Consider the following 17,309-nt stretch of genomic DNA (forward strand, 5'->3'; position numbering starts at 1 on the left):
GAGATAAAAGCCAAGCGCTCTAGGGCTTTTTAATTCTTTCACACGACATTCAAATGAAACTAAGCAAGAGCTCTCACTCCAAGTGCATTACGCAGTCTCGTGACAGCATCTGTTCCACGCACGCGAGCACACATTGTGATCCAAGCCACACGGGAACGAACAGTGACATTACCGACGAATGGCATTCGGGCCTCGAATGGCATTATTTACGAAGCTCGTACCACACGTCCTTTTGTAATGACATTATACGCAGTGAAGATGGTGCAACTTAAGCCTAGTTAGTTAAACATGTTGAAAATGCAGGTAATATTCTGAAATATGATATCGTCGACTTGGTCTTCACGTGGAGCAGTTCTGACGTATTTGAATAACATGGTCAGTTCATGCATTTGCCAACCAATTTGCCAAAGAAAAATGGGATTAAGGCAAATGCAATTAAAACTGTCCATGTGGCACCGCACGAATGGCACCGCACGAATGGCACCGCCACTTAACTCACTAAGCACTGGATGTCATTTCTCGTGCTCGTGCGGCAGGGATGTTACTCATCGAAAGAGACGGTTACAATGAATGAGAGTCTGGACACTCAAGCCGCGGTGACTCAGTACCAGTCATCCACGACTCGTTGCCAAGGTGACGGATGCCTGGCAGGCAGCCACGACACCAAAAATCTCACCTCCTCTTTGTCAACGAAGGCGTCCATGTCGCCACCTTCCTTGCTTTCGCCCTTTTTGTTCCATTCTTTCATCTTCTTCTTCTTGCTAGACTTTTTCGTCTCCCGCCCTGAAATTGACAAACGAGAGCTCCGCTTCAGCAAACTGAGTCACACGTGCACCACCTAAATAGGTTACCGTGCGTGCGCTCGTACCAATTAATTACGCAACATGTCCCCATCCACAGATTACATGTAGCACCTTCATGCTGGGAACCACGTTCCCGGTGGAGTCAGGTTCCGAACAGCCACCCATTCACAACACGCTCAACGAGTTACTTTCTGGACAGATCCCCCCTTCTTCCTGGTGAGGATGTGGCAGAAGGAGAGACGAGACCAGACGAAAGCCTCGACGCAAAAAAGAAAAAAAAATTACGCTCGCCTCAACCGCTTTGACGTCACGCAGACCTTTCAGACTGACCCACATTCCAGCAATCCCACTCTTTCCACCCTACACACACCCAGCAACCTCCTCTCCAAAAAAGAAAGTGAAAGCAAAAAAAAAAAAGTAAAAATCGTATCTCCCCGAAACGATCTTCCCCGATCAAGTCGTTCAACGACTGATACGAGGACGGCTACGCGTCTACCACCCTTCTCGTCGTCGATCCGCTCACCTGGACAGTTAGGCATCGGCCTCACCCGGCTCGCCATCTCGCACGAGTCCGACCTCCGACCCGGTTTTCCTTTTCACCGCGGCGAAGTCGTACGATTTGCAGATCCACGGCGGTTGACACGAATCGTTGACTAAATCCCACTCGAAGGGGGGGAAAACAACTTTTGCAGTCGCGTCGTCCCGTACCGAGACGTAACCCGTTTTTCAGGGCGACGACGACGGTCCCGGAGCCATCATGGCCGCTGCCTGCGCAGCCCACGTTCTTCGCAGACATCTCCCCCCCCCCCCCTACCCTTCTCCCTTCCTTTATCTTTTCTTCTTTTTTTTTTCTTTCTCTCTGCCAGACTGCCGCCGCCGCAAAAACAGTGGCAGCAAGTCAGAGCAAGCGGTCCAAGGATGGAAAGCATGCAGGCTACAAATATAGCGCACGAGCCAGCAAGAAGTCCGGTGACGACGGCGAACTTCTGCGACTCCTTCCGATGTTCGCTCTCTTACCCACCCTTCGCTCGCCTCTTTCACCTTTTAGCTGCACCTCCTCGGCTACAAGAAAGGAACTGCCCCCCCCCCAAACGCAAAAGCGATATATTTTACCGCAACAGGGGGAAGAAATGTCGACGTGAAATGTCGTCTTCGAGATAAGCGGGTTTTTCGACATGTGCGGCGCGTGTATTTTTTGCTCGTCTGCGCCCCGCCGGTTTTTTGGGAGCAGACGACAGGAGAACTCGCTCGAAAGCATCAGACGCTACACCTCACAGTCAGTGCTGGATATCTGTAGGCAGATCCATTCGCTATATTTCTTGCTTTGTGACGAACGTTTCACCAGGTTTTGCACTGGAGTTACACGCACTTAAGAAAATGATATCTGGACATATTTCTACAAAATGAAAAAAAAAAAATCCAATGAAATCTTCTGTGCATATTGCTCCTCCCGAAATTTTTTTTTTTTTCAGATCTTTGCCTTGTTGTCCCGTTATGCCCCAACCCGAATGCGTATTACGACGCTACGCTGATAGCAGGTACTGAGCGAGCAAACGCTGTCTTCAACCAGACGATCGTCTGCTTTCAGTAACTGCGTGTCATCAAAGATAACACACACCTCTCGCCCAAACGACGCAGGTGCACATTGCAACAGACTGCCAAAGTCCGCAACAACAACGCTATTTCTACCCCGTAAAACGCTTAACAGAAAAACGCATTTTTGTCAGCCAGGTCTGCAAATATTCGTTGCAGTTTGTAACAGACGACACTCTCGCCAACGTCGATGCACAATTTGCGTACGGTGGCACCTCGATGAGAGCCGCCAACCAGGGTCCATTTGTACTACGTTTCGCAACACCGCAAAACAACGTACCTTCGCCGCCCCGAGAACGACGCGGTCCCGGCATGCTTCTCGTCGACGACGGCGGCGTGAGCCGCGGATCGACAACCGCGCTGACCGCACCACCGCACAGTTGGAAACAGATGGCGGGTGGTGGATGGGGGGTGCGCGCGGCGGTGACATGTCGGTGGTCACGTGCGTTAACAATCCCGCATCATTTAAGCAGACGACACGTCTGCCAAACCTCTTCTTTTTCTTTTTTTTTTGGTTCTACTCGGATTTTACACTGGTACTACTGTATTATGAACCAGTTCAAATAAAATAACCAGTGGTCTGTTCAGAATCCCAAGCATGGAGGGGTGTGGGAAAAAATGGGGGAGGGGGGGTCATTATTATAGTTATCTCATTACAGCTTAACGTATCATTACCGACATATTTCTAAAGCTCATATCGCAAGGGCACCCCCTGTAGGGGGTACACAGGTGAAAAAGTTAGGGGGTGTCACTGAACATTTGGGGGGGGTGTTAGGGGGTTGTAGAGGGGTCTGGATAAACCACCGTTAAATTAACCATAAAAGCCAACAGTTGACCATGAGGGCAAACACTGACTTCTGTTTCTAGAACTTGTGTTACTGAACACAGCAAAGATTTTTGGCGATATTATTTTGCACATCATTCCTAAGGTCACTATCAGACAGATAGGTGCAAGATATTCCCACCAAAAATCAGTTATTTCAGCTGACACGCGCCATCAAATTTGAACGTGTTCGGGTACACACCAGGTTCTGTCTCTGGGAGTCAAACTGGGAGTTACTTTTAGGTGTCGTATGGTTATTCTTTGTGTGCACACCTCGCGATTTATAGTGACAAGCATTACATGTTATAATATCCAATGTGCTTTGCATAGTTTATTGCTACACTACAATAATATTTATATCCAACGATCCAAGTACCTATAACGACCTGGCCGCCGAAAGCCACTGGTAAGTGCATCCGGTTCACGACCAACTTTAAGACAGACAGACAATGCGGTTCAAGACGCAAACAAACAACGCTATCACATCAATGCCCGAGGCAAGGACGTGAAGCCGCGGAAGCCAATCGTACAGACGCTCGTTCAACAAAATGCGAGCCTTATCTGCGACAGCTCAATCCGCAGATAGTTCTATCTCGTGAGCGCTGACACACTCCAGTGCCTGCATCTCTGGATCTCTGTTGAATGACCATCTTGGTCAATCAACACAGTCATTGAAATGAGAAAAGGATAAATCTGGCAGACGCAGGGAGTTTATGTGCGCCCTGGGCAGACTTCAGGGGAGACGACTGTGCTAGCAATGGAAAACCTCACCCCCTCAGAGATTCTCCCCCTCGAATCACCCAGTGTTGCATCGGCCCGCAAGGTGGCGGGACCCTATCAATGGTGATTGAAATGTTCAATGACCATTCAAACACCCACGTGGCAGTGGTGTAATACAGTTACACACTAACTTATCGAGAGCTGTTTTAATGAACAACTAATTAAAGTGACAGTCTGAACCCAAACACTTTCTTGTGCCACCGTGAAAAATATTCCAATTACATTTTCAGTTAATTATTTGTTATTTCATTGCATTAATTTAAATTTTCAATAATTTGCTGCTGCGACATCACTGTCAGCAACTTCCGGTTTCTGTTCTGCCAAACAATCAAGCAACTGATTGGAGACAAAACTTTCAGATCATGTCTTGTCTTCAATCACCTTTATATGTTGGTCCCACGTTGGCCAAGGTGCGAAAGCCCATGCTGACGCGATCTTCAAACCAAAACCAGATCTATGTTCGAAGAAGGGCTAGCCATTCAAATGTCTGGTCACCAAACAGCTGGGAGCTAATCACAGTAACAACCGACCCCCAGCTGATCCAGTTGAAGGAATGTTGATCCACGTGTAACTTACAGTAACGTTCATCAACGCGTAACTGGTCTGAAAGGCCAGTCAGTTCCAACAGCCACAAGTGCTGTCCGAGAGCAACAAATACTAAGGCCCAAGGTGAATAAGTAAAGCTAATAAATTCAGACTCGTACACAAGCTTTGCTCTCTTCTGTTTTCACTAACATGTTTTCAACGTTACGTTAATGTTGAGTCGTTGAACACCTGCTGACGGAGGACTCGACTTGTCTTCCAAAGATACTCTGCCGCTCTTGCAGCATGAGTGCCACTCAAAACACCTTGCACGACTCACTGTCTCATTGCCATAAGCCTGTTGGATCATCTCAGATGTCTATGCACTACTCTTGCTACTTGCAACGTGCTTTTGGACATGCCCAATGTACCTTATCATTGCACGTTCTCTTCAGTCTGAGTACCAGTGCATGGGTATTCTTAGAGACCACGGTAAGGTTAAGTTGACTCGACTCCGAGGGGAACCACAAAACACAAATGCACAAAAAAAACACACAAAAATTATCGGAAGATCCAATTAGAAACACGAGGCTCTACTGATTTTCCAAGACAGCTTGCGATCGCCTCCTGCAACAGGTACAGGAAAATTCTCTCCCGCTGCTGTCTTCATGTGAAACGTAATGTCTGTTGTTCCACGTAAGTAAAGTGTTCGCTGTCTTCTGCAGCTGGTCAATGCACTGAGGCGTGGCTGCAGCACCAACACTCACGTGCCTGTTTTGATTCTCTTAAGGCTTAATTTGAAAGATGCTCGAGCAATGGGCAGAAGATAGAGAGAACACAACACGAAGCGCTCAATCTGAGCTCCCTCTGCAAGAGAATTTGGCAAAACATTTCCAACACAGAATCGTCAGAATCGTCGTCAACACAATCTCGATCGTACGAATCTCTCAGGATGCCGGAAAATATTCGTGTCATCCGAAATTCGTACGACTAGAACTAAAAATAGTTCACACATAAAAATCTGTATATCCGAAAGGCATTTTTATATCATTTTATATATCAAAATTTTTATATCTCAGGCAAGAAAATGGGCAGTGACCGTTCATTTTCCATTACACTGAGTAGAAGAGGACCACCGAAACATCGCCGAAATTCGCAAAGACCGAGCGCGTGCTGTCCACCTGCAAGTCTGGCGGCAGTGCCATAAAGCAAGTTTCACCTAAAGCACACAGGCGTTACTTGCGGAATGGTGGCGCATGAAGTTGCCAGAAGTTGCCCCAAAATGTTCCCTCACCATCTTCGGGATATCGACGACCTGCCGTCTCTCGGCGCAGCCGTCAAACTCGGAACTAATGAAGGCCATTGCGAGCTTTGATCTGTATACAGCGACGAAATGTCTCTTCGGGAAGAAGAAGCCGATGTTAACGGGCGGAAATGGAAGACTGCCCATCAAGAAAGCGTCGACAACTTTTTCCGTCCCACTAGTACTAAATAAAAAGTTGACTTTTGAAGCAAAATTCGTTTTTCCGAAAAGCTCGATTATTCGGACTTTCGCCCCCCCCCCCCCCCCCTGCCCCACCTCTCAGTACAACCATGCTGATATGGAGTGCTTCTGCATTCAAATTGGCAGACTTGCTGCTTTGACTGCGGGGCTCAGCGCCAGTACGAGAACTTTTTTGGGCCTGAATCAGGCTCAACCTCTTTTCAGGAGTCCTTTTTTGTGGTTGTCATTCCGTTTCACATAATGAGAGCACATAAATATGTCACGTAGGGTTACGATCACGCAAAACTTCGTGACCGCAGAATCGGGCCTGGACCAATAAACCTAGTGCTCTAGCTCTAACGATAACGAAAACTCTAGTTCATTATTGCAGCGCAGTGAGGTAGTTTGGGACAACGTTGATTGGATTGATTGGAGCACCTCCTTCACAAATAAATCTCGTGCTCAGTTACCCAGGTCATTCTGGAGAGTACGAAGAGAGACATTTCACCCCTTGCCTTTTTGAAAAAGCTAGTGAGCAGAGCGTGGTTTCGATCCACGGACCTGTAGTAGACGAAGTTGACTGGAGCCGTATGGAGTTACGACGATCCGACTGATGAAAGCACGAGACTGATTTCGTTGACTACCTCATGCAGAGATAGAAATAATTATGTCGCAGGTTCAGTTGTGACGGATCTTGCGTGGTGCAAGGAAGTATAGACAGGCACACAATCGCGCACGACATTTTAACGAAACTAGCGCCCCCCCAAAGTACGAGTTGAAGTACCTCTCACACCTAGGGTTGCCACCTTTCGTAGTGAAAAATACCGGCCGAGGGAGAGGAGGCGGAATAGAGGGAAAGGAGGAAAGATTGGAAGGAGAGTGGGTGAGGGGAGGACAAGCACAGGGAGAGAGAAAGCGCTCGTGCTTGCTCAAGATAATAAGAGGAAACATGTTCCTGTGTGTGGCTGGATAGTTGATGTTAGAAATTGCTATAAACAGGCATGAACGCTGTTAATAACAATGAATAATAACTTGTGAATAACTTGAACTTGTGAATAATTATAATAATAATAACTAAGAAAACAAGCGGTAGCTGTGGAGTTGGGTCTGTGCTCCAGTTTTACTGAAGTTGTAGGGGAATGTTGAAGGGAGAACCCTGCCAAAGCCCCCATGAAAGATCTTGAGCCACAAGTACCGGCAAGAGGCTGCCGGTATCACCTTCCTACCGGCAACCGGCAGAGCGAGCGAACCACCGGCCGTGCCGGTATAATACCGGCGTGGTGGCAACCCTACTGACACCACAAAGTACAAGTACAGCCACTGACCTTCGAGCGTCTCCTTTGCAGGCTCCGCCGCGGGCATCACCACAACGGCAGGGGTGGGCGGCGGCTGGGAGGGAACAGTCGGCGCACTGGCGGCGGCGGGCGCCTCCACCACCACGGCAGTCTCCGCCGGTTCACTGTTGAGCCTCTCCTTGTCTTCGCTTTTTTCCTCTACACCCACACCCACGGGCGTCCTATCTACACTGTTGTCCACCACAGTATCCTCCGCCTCCGCCGGAGCATCAACCTCGTCGGGCAGCACTTCCGGCACCGCCGCCTCAACTGGCACCGGGACCTCTTCCGCGACCTCCTCCGGCGTCGCTGCCACCTCGACGGGGGAGCTCTCGTCCACGGCTTCCCGGGGGGGAGGCACCTCCGCCACGACCCGCGGGGGCTCGTGGGGCGTGTGGAGGGCGGCCGCCAGCTCCACGGGGGGTGCCGCGGGGGGCATCATTTTGTGGGGGGGTTGAGTCGTCGAAGCTGCGGCAGCCGCAACCTGCGCCGCGAACATGCCTGCGACGTCGTTGCCGCCGGAAGGGTGCGTGTCCTGCACACAAAAAAAAAAAAAGAGTTGAACGCACGTGTGGGTTGACACCTGATGAAGTCAGTACAGAGTACGGTCTGGGTTTTTACGACACAAACGAAACATGGTAATAATGCCACGCTATACTGGTGATATATGTGGTACTACAGGTATACCGGTACAAATACTGGTATATACGGGTGAGAGAGATACTCAGTCTAGGGCCCAGAAAGCTTGCACGTACTTGCGCGCCAACACTGGAAATTTTGAAGAATGCCGAACACATACACTGATGCAGCTAATGGAATACGAAGTATTTCATTTATTAACTACCATAATACCGAGTGGTACTTAAAGACTGCGAAAGCAGCTTTATACACATGCGATTAATGGTCGACGTCACTAACGCCCGAGATCCGTAAATGGTTCCTTTAGTGCTGTAATGTTGTGAGTGGTAATCGTAATAGATGTGCTCCATGCCGTTGTTGACCAAAGTGGCGGGAGCGTTGCTGCGCGATCAAATAGTGGCATCTTCAACCTTCATAAACATTTGTACCTTCAGTCTGGTTTCACGGTGAAGGAACATCACTCAGAAGGCATTCACGAAGCACATCTCGTCTCTCTCGGAATCTTCCTCGATGCAGTCATCATGTGAGTCGGTAAAAGAAAAAAATTGTTGACTGTTCACAGAACGGCGGTCGGGAGGAAGTAGCTGCCAAGTTCTCAACCCCTATTACCCGATATTACCGAGCAGCTGGCTGCCCGACCCGTTTGAGGGCCAAGCGAAAATGTGCTATCTGGCAAATTCCTCAAGCTCGAAAAGCACGAAGAAAACACAACTGCTCAGGACCTGACAGAGAAAGCCACCACAAAAATGTGGCAGCCATACTTTCTACTGACGAATTCGGGCGTCCATTTCGTGCAAGACTTATTTTATTGGCAAATCCCCGAGCAAATCATGTTCGCTCGGTCAAAGCGCACCGGGAAATTCCTAGTTAGCACTTTTTTTTCACCCGGAACGGGCAGCGGGTTGCCGGATCACAACAGCACTGCAAGGGCGGCGAGGGCCCGCACGTCAAAGTTCACGTGGGTTAGCAGACGACAAAACCCGAAGACTGGCGATGTCGCGATGTCCCCAGCCCGATCTAAGCCAGCGTTTCTCCCAGACTTCTCGTTGTGTCGGGCCCCCAAACCCTCCAAGAATCCAATAAAGGACTCACGTTATGTATAAGCAGTGATGGCCACTAACTACTTCTACAGTAGTTTAACTATGACTACTAACTACTTTGCAATAGAGTAGTTTAACTACTAGCTCAATTACTTTTGAGGGGAGTAGTTAAAATTACTTTTTTAACTACTGCAATGTAGTTTAACTACATCTATAACTACATAACGTTGTCCATCAACACCAATCTCTCGTAGTGTTCTTAGGCACCTAAATACGAATCACAAGCAATGATAAATCTTGGCTCCAGCCATTACTACGATAGTCAAATACAAAGCTTGCAGCGGCATTCTTTCTGTGCCTACGCGATAAACTAAGTTGCAGAATTATTTCACAGCAAATCGGAAGATTTAGTACATATGCGCGACACAATTGCTCTGCACTTCCGTGCTCATCAAACAAGTAGCTTAAAGTAATAGTCGGAAGCACAATCGTGCCGTAAAACTTTTGGCAAAATCGGAAGTAGCTGGCGCCTTCAGTACCTAACTACTTGAAATAGAAGTTTAACAAGTAGTTGCCACTACATTTCTGCAAGTAGTTGATAACTACTCTTTAACTACAATCAGGTTTGTTTAACTACATGTAGGGCCTGACTTTTTAGGGTTAAACCCGTATCCGCCCGATATTTACCCCCCGAACGAAATCTGTAAAATTCGGGTTTAACCCGAATCTACCCGAAAACATCCGGGTCGCGTGGCACACTCATAAGTGTGCATTAAAATAAAGTTTGATAAGATTGCTAAACATTAGCTCCATGTTAAGACAAATTTTTATTAAACAAATAAAAATCACCCGAATTCCTGACGACAGAATATGCCGTAACGGGATTTAACCCGAATACACCCGAATTTTCAAATGAAAAATATCACCCGATTTTTACCCCCCGAATTTGGCCAAAAATAAAACCCGAAAAAGTCAGGCCCTAACTACATGTAGTTAACTACTGGCCATCACTGGGTATAAGATTCATGTTGACATAAATTAAGGACATGAAGATAGAAAAGGAAAAACAAGCAGACAGACAAGGCACAACCATGCAGGAAATGAGAAGGTAGATTTCTGCCTTCTTTAGTATCATTTGTCGTCATATATCAATGTCGTCCCCCTCAGAGATGATGTGACCAGCAATCGTCAAGACGATCTCGGGGCTACCTTCGACCGTCACGGACCCCCAGGTGTCCGAGGACCACGTTTTGGGAGCCACCGATCAAAGCAACTAAATCCGCCAGATTACGGGCACTCGTATTCGCGTGGCAACGGTCATGTGACACAGCGCGGGCGCCAGACTAGCAATTTCCGAATTTGCCGTATATTTCGAAGATCCGACCTTCACATACTAAATTCGGGGCAACATAGCCAAGTTTCTTGGCCACGTTCTACGACAGCACCCCTTCAAAAATCCCCGAGGGCGTAGAGGTGGGAGCGTAGGACACTCACGGTGGGAGGCGTCGATCTGGACTGGTCCACCGGTGCTCCAGGACTGGCGTGATCTGCCTCGTCAAAAATGTTCTTTCCAGTGTCGGGATTGACGATCTCCAAGATCTTCCTCTGACGGGCAGGGAGCACTGGAGGCCCAGCCGGGGGCGTGTGCTGTCCTCTCGGTGGCTGGGCAGCAGGGGGCGCCCCTCCGCTACTCATGGTCATTTGCATTTGGGGCGCTGCGGCATAGAACATGGCTAAAAAGAAGGAAAGGGAGTCGTTAACGTAGCACACTAAAAACGCACCGCTATCGAACAGCAGGTAACGAAGGCAGCAAACAAACGTAAAGGCCCAACTGCACGAGGAGTTTTTCGAGCGGCAGAACGCCAAACTTTCCTCAACGGATGGACGGCGCCCCACGCAAACGTTTGCGTACTCTTTCGGTAAGGAAAGAAACTCCACATAACTTGATAAGCACTTTTAAGACCCACAAACACATGTGCTTCTGAGTGATAACATATAACTAGACCCCCGAAGTTTTCGGGTTTGACCTGATTCTCCCCCGAATTTGCGCCCCGAAGTGAAAAATTGCCTCTTTAGGGTGAAACCCGATTTTTACCCAGCAGATTGCCGTCACAGCGACGACTACATCACGACAGTTACATCACAGTTTTTACCAAACCGGTACAGTTAGTTTGAGTGACTGAGCCTGATTTTTCCCCGAATTTAGCATATTGGAAGTTTTTTTTTTACCCCAATTCGCGTGAATTCGCAAGTGAGTTTAAAGCACACATTTATTTACCCAATTTTACCCCCGAATTTAGAAAAACTATTTCCCAAAAACTTCAGGCTCTAATTATAACGAGCAAGATAGAAGCAAACGGATCGAACGCAGCATTTCAGTTGACACCTTCGGCAATCTGTTGCACACTTCTCTTTGTGTGCTGCACGTCGTACACTCACACAAGAATTACGTTTTCAACATCCGCAACTATCTTCCGCAAAGGGGGATCCACTCGAGCGGTCTGTGCAATTCCGCGTGCCGCCATCTATGGGGTCTCTCGAAAACTGGCACAACCGGGTGAACCTAACCGAAAGGCTAATTCTTGATTGGCCACTAGCGCGTGTCGCATTTCTATTGTCCGCAAACGACGTGGCAAGCTGCTGGGAGAACGCCTCGTGCGGCCAGGCCTTAAAAAGTAACAAACCTTGGGGATGTTGCACATAGGGTTGGTAGTAGAGGGGCTGGGCTGTACCAAACTGGGACCTCTGAGATTGGTATGCCTGCAAGAAGGAAAACACAGAGTTAGCCGCGCGTCACTGGCAACATTGCGAGGAACTGAGCTGTGGTCATGCTGAACACAGTAAATTTCCTGACAATGAATTTCCGTTAAATGAAGTTCCGTTCCAAATTTCCGTTTCCATTAAGAAATTTCCGTTCCAGTGTAAAAAAACAGTCACTGATCCTTTCGTTGAGTTGTAGAAGACATATGTTTTTACACATATGTTATTAGAGCCCCTGGCTTTCTGCGAATCAGCAAAATTTCGGGGAATTGACCATGTCTCGGGGGAACCTGCTGTTTCTCTCAGAATCATTCGTTTTTCACGGAATATTCGACATATTAGACGTTTCAATCAACGTGCGACATTTTCGTGGGTTAAACCCGATGGGTCGCGACTGGAATGCTCGATGCGACTGATAATACTTGCACTTACACAGCCGAACGTGCCACAACAAACGTAAATCCAATGACAGGAATGCCCAGTTGAGTCTAATTTTCTGCGCGCACAGAGAAGTTCGAAAGGCTAAAAAAACGGGCAGGACGAGCTGGTAAGTGATCTTGGGAGAATGCCGCAACATTTTTTTTTTGCTCCCGCTCGCAGAGTCTTACGGATTCGTAAATCCCACTTCGCGGAGACGTTGACCTTCCAACGGTGCTCTACAACGCTCCGGAAGCATAAACCAGATTTTAAAAAAAAGGAACCATGCAACCAATCGTTAAAAGTCAGCTGTTTGTTCCGCTCACCTGAATGGGCACGGGACAATTGCTCATGATGATGTGCTGTGGAATGTGCTGCGGTTGGTAGGTGGCCTGCTGACCGGGGTAGTTGAGGAGTTGCGCCGTCGAGTACGCTGGGCCCTGGGGTGAGCTGCCCGCCAGGCCCATGGGTCCTAGGCCACCCTGCACAGGAGGACGACCTCCCGACACCTGCCTCTGGGGTCCACCACCCTGGGGGCCCGCCTGCCCACCACCCTGTACCTGTGGAGGCTGCTGCCCTGGCTGCTGCGGAGCTACCTGCGGAGGCTGGCCCTGTCTTGCTGTGTAGTACGGCTGCGGGAGGAAGACAAAAAAAAGAGCGATGAGGGACGCGGCAAGGCCTGGTTGTAGGCGCATGCCCGCAGAATACTTGTGGATTCGGACCGCTTGCAGTGTCATTATGTGCACCAGACATTATCTTGTTTGCACAGTGCAGATTTTGTGCACCGAGGACGCACTGTTCCATAGTCCTGGACCAGGTTATAACCTACATACGACTTATACTGTTCCTGCACTTGTGATATCCAACCTTGTGCACTCGGCTAATAAACTCCCTGCCAATATAACAACAAGTGCTTGTGATACAAGATCATGTCTCTATAATATGCACCTAACGCAGCTGCATCCTAACGCGTGGTCGGTCACTTGGTTTTGGGGGAAAATAGGGGTGTAGCTATCCAGTATACACGGGCAGGAAGCCCATTTGTGCAGGGGCACTAGAGACTGCAAACCACTTCAAGCACTGTCACGCAATGGGAAAGACTTACAATAGTGCCGGACAAGGAGCCTTGTAGATGTTGTCCCTGCACTACACCAGGAGGAGCGGCCCCCGACTGCGAGGCTGGAGGAGGGGCGAGGGGGGTGCCCTGGGGACCTCCCATCTGGGACCCTCCGGCCACCGCAGAGGCATAGATGCTGGCCAGGGTGACTGGTGGCCCCCCCTGAGAGCCCAACGTCTTGCTCATGTCATGGGCTCCAACGGGCCCCACGCCAGGTCCGCTCACTGCACCACCGCTGCCACGCAGGGACTGAAACACCCGCAGTTCCAGCAAAAAATAAGGAAGCGCGACACAAAAGGCGGACACAAACACATGGCGGGCCCCCCCTTGAAACCGCCACTGCCTGCTGTACAGTATCACACAATATCCACTGAAACACTGGAGCTTCACTTACATAGCTATGCTGCAGCTGTCGGTAGTCGTCTGGCCCTGCAAAAGAGCAAGACAACCGACACACATCAAACTCCGTGATCGCATTTTTCTGCAATTTTCGCGAGTGACCCACAAAAACTGCGCTCAAACTGCTGCCGTAGTCTCAAGTCTACAAGTGCCCCAGTCTGTACCACAATACTTACAGTGAAACATCACTGAACATCTGCAAACTCACACGCTCGGAAAACATCGAGGAATTCACACATCCTGCTAGAAGTAAAAAAAAAAAAAAAAAAAAAGCTGTAAAGAGTGGTCGTGTACTCACGTGACACTTGAACTTGAGCCGGTCCTCGATGTTGTATACTGAATTCCAGACGTCAGGAACCAACAACTGATGCGCAATAACTCACGCAAGTTTGCAACAAAAAAATATCGGCAGTAAACAGGAATTACAACTCACGCCGGTAACCCATCCGTCACAATACGGCTTTTGCCAGCTTCCACGTCGCAGGGAAACCTTGCTATACAAACCGAATGTATTACGCACGTATTACTTCGCGTTACGTTCCAGACTGCGTCGAAGACCGAGAAAAAAACGTCAAACCACGTCACCAAAAGTCAAAATCTCTCACACTGAAGAGGAGAGGAAAGACACCGGCGATAACGGCGCAAAAAAACTGTGACGTATCACTTGGACGGCGGCTGCCGTCATGGAGTCGGGGGTAACGTCGGGATTGTCCCAAAGCAGACGACGCAGGAAATGCGATTTTCGTAGCAGAACACGTCCGCGAAAGACTACCAAAAATCGGCGACAATACACAAGCATGGATCGCACACGTGGGCAGGTCACGAGTAACGAACAAAGGACGTAATAAAAAATAGAAATAGCATTTATAAAAAACTACGTCGATCGCAGCGCTCCGCGCGCAAGTGCGCAGTCTCAAAGGTCAATGGAACGGATTCCCCCTCTGGCCTCCTCTCTCCTCTTACGTCAAACTCGACGGTGCATACCGGAGAGGGGGAAAATTCACAGGGTTTTCGGCAGAAGCAGACACTATACTGCATACCTTGCCCTCCTTCCTGGCTAATTGCAACAACAAAAAAAAAGAAGGAAATAAATTCCGACGAACCGAAGCGAAAAGAATGATCAAACCCAGTTTGCTTCAAATTTCGACGGGGGGCAAAAATACGATCGGTCCATGAAAACACGAAACGGGAGAGAGAGTGAGAAAAGTGTTGAAAAATGGACATGCCTTTTCTCATCAAAAATAAACACCTGCTCAGACTGCTGAGCAACCTGTTACTGCACGCTGCATTGTCCTTGGTTCTAAATGCTTACCACTCCAGGACGGAATGGTGCGGGCTATCTTATGATCCGTCAGTGCGCTGACCATGACCAATACTTAACAACTCTGCAATCCACCGGCTTATCGCAACGAACTCTCGGGATGAGTGTTGTACACAAAATATTGCACGAGGACAGGATATGCGAAGAATGAACCTAATTCAGTCTCCGGGTTGGTCGGACCTCTACCCTTGCACTAAAGCAATAACTTCAATTTTCCCTTCCTAAATTAAAAAAAAAAAGCATAATCATCACCTGTTCAGAGTGAACAACAGCAGCTTCGAATTCAAAAGGCCTTGTGTTGTCAAGAAGTTGACTCGGCGAAAAGACGCCGTTGGTACATAGCTATATGACGAAACTGGAGCTATAAGGACAACGGACGAGACACGAGTAAGGACAGCACGTAAGGACACTAAGGAAAGCACGTAAGCAGTAAGTACAAGACACGGAGCAGCCGGTCCCGTTTACCCGTGTCTTGTTCACTGTCCTTATAGCTTCAGTTTCTTCATATAAGAACTGTATCGCAGTCAACCTATGTACTGAATGGGTGCAGAATTGCACGATCTACCTTTTGAAGGTATTAGATGTGATCCCGCTGTGTTTCGAATAACATAAGCCTCCACTACAATTTGCCGGCACAGTCGAAAGTGTTCCTCTACGCTGTCTAGCCCTTCGACGTCACTCACACATCAGTCAGACGACACACAATAGGAGTCGCAAGTTGGATGGTCACATGAACGTAACGTAAGGAAGCCAACGTCAACTCAAAGCCATCAAAGGATTATCTGAACCACTAAATATGTCTCGAGCAGAAAGACTATGCTGCTGCTGCTACTACGGAACATGCATATTGCAAAGCCTTCGGCAGATCTCTACTGAACTGCAGTGAACTACTGGTGCTTGGGACCAAAAAAAAGGTGCATATCATTACCAACACTCCTAACATGTCACAATCTTCAACACAAAATGGTTACACAGTACGCACGTGCATTGGAGGATACACAGTTGAACAATATGGTTCATAAATGAACCTTGTTCAACGACTGTGTACGTGGAACACCTCGACAACACAAGTTTTCAAGAACGGGAACGTCCGGCTACTTGGGAGGACCACGGATTGCATGGTCTTGGAATCATATCTCAGAGTAGCCAAGGCCGAGATGCACAAAGGATGCAGAATATCTTTCCCCAAGATATCGTCGTTCTGATTACGATGGGTCGTATTCACAAACTCACTGGATCGGGTTGCATTCCTGTGACATTAGTTACTTGTTATGAAGGTACACGCACTAAAGCAACAATGTCGTACCTCCGAAATCTGCTACCCATCTGCTAAGTGTGTGGCGTTTCACACACAGGCGAGCAGTCCTGCTACTCTTTCGCAAAATGATGTTATAAAGTCGTACCTTCCTTCCGCAGTTACAAATCACTATAAAATGGCACGCAAATATCCAACCCGATCTATGTGGACAGCTGTTAAGCTTGCGATGTCCACGGATTATTTGCAGACGTCCACCTCATAGCACGACTGGAATATCGCGAGACAACTCTGTCGGGTCAGAACTGGAGGTAACTCAGTTCAAATCTGTTTAAAACAGATATGTGAGAGTGCAAAGCCTCGAAGGAGCAGCTAGGCCTAGACTGTAGGGTGAGCGAAAAAAAAAGCCACAACAGGGAAATACTAGAATTAGGGTTAAAAACCAAACCTGGGATAGTACTCCAGATAGTCTGATGTCATCGACGATAATCCGCAAAAGGATACCTGTGCGGTCCTCTGGCCTGTTGCTGTATGTTTTGTGAGACCCCAGTGTATTTACTCTTCTGGCTCATTGCAAAGCGGTAGCCGAATGTATTGGAGTCCTCATAGGTCTTGAGCGATCCCGCATACGGGTCTCAGTACACTACACACCAAAGAAATAACTACTCTATACAATAAAGCCGGCATCAAAGGTTCAACATTACGCACCAAAACGCATGTATTCGTTATTCAAACAGTAAGATTGTTAAAGATTTTACGTCAAGTAGACAATATGGCTGACTTTCGCGGTAGTACCGCAAGACGACGTATTTGCGACTTCCTGTCTGCCGTACAACTTCCGGTAGCGATCGGGAGATGCGTGCACTGCAAGCGGGCATGTCCAACTGGCGAATTATTTAGACTAAAACAGTAGTGTGGATCGGAAGTATGAGGGTACGTATCTAAAATGAATGCAGCTTTGCCACTGCTTTCGTAGGAAAGAACCCAGAGCTTTCAAATGCGACCACGTTCCCTGGAGCAGAA

The 17,309-nt window shown here is 48.3% G+C and overlaps 1 protein-coding gene across 5 annotated transcripts in view; it reads right to left on the reverse strand.

Annotated features, from left to right (window-relative positions):
- Positions 1–17,092, reverse strand: part of LOC135369919 (eukaryotic translation initiation factor 4 gamma 3-like) — a 32,482-nt gene extending 15,390 nt beyond the window's left edge. The window contains exons 1-10 of one of the 5 annotated variants that reach the window (XM_064603511.1): positions 16,995–17,092; positions 16,791–16,929; positions 14,009–14,046; positions 13,704–13,740; positions 13,300–13,567; positions 12,521–12,826; positions 11,702–11,777; positions 10,512–10,750; positions 7,330–7,873; positions 677–783 (exon numbers count right to left, since the gene is read on the reverse strand). In XM_064603511.1, the coding sequence (XP_064459581.1) occupies positions 677–783; positions 7,330–7,873; positions 10,512–10,750; positions 11,702–11,777; positions 12,521–12,826; positions 13,300–13,567; positions 13,704–13,740; positions 14,009–14,046; positions 16,791–16,858 (1,683 nt within the window). In that variant the 5' untranslated portion in view covers positions 16,859–16,929; positions 16,995–17,092. Of the gene's footprint in view, positions 1–676; positions 784–7,329; positions 7,874–10,511; positions 10,751–11,701; positions 11,778–12,520; positions 12,827–13,299; positions 13,568–13,703; positions 13,741–14,008; positions 14,047–16,790 lie in introns of all 5 variants that reach the window. The other 4 variants (XM_064603512.1, XM_064603515.1, XM_064603513.1 and 1 more) reach the window with 4 other exon arrangements.
- Positions 17,093–17,309: the final 217 nt, after the last annotated feature.

The sequence above is a fragment of the Ornithodoros turicata genome, chromosome 10, assembly GCF_037126465.1.
Source record: "Ornithodoros turicata isolate Travis chromosome 10, ASM3712646v1, whole genome shotgun sequence".
Classification (NCBI taxonomy): domain Eukaryota; kingdom Metazoa; phylum Arthropoda; class Arachnida; order Ixodida; family Argasidae; genus Ornithodoros; species Ornithodoros turicata.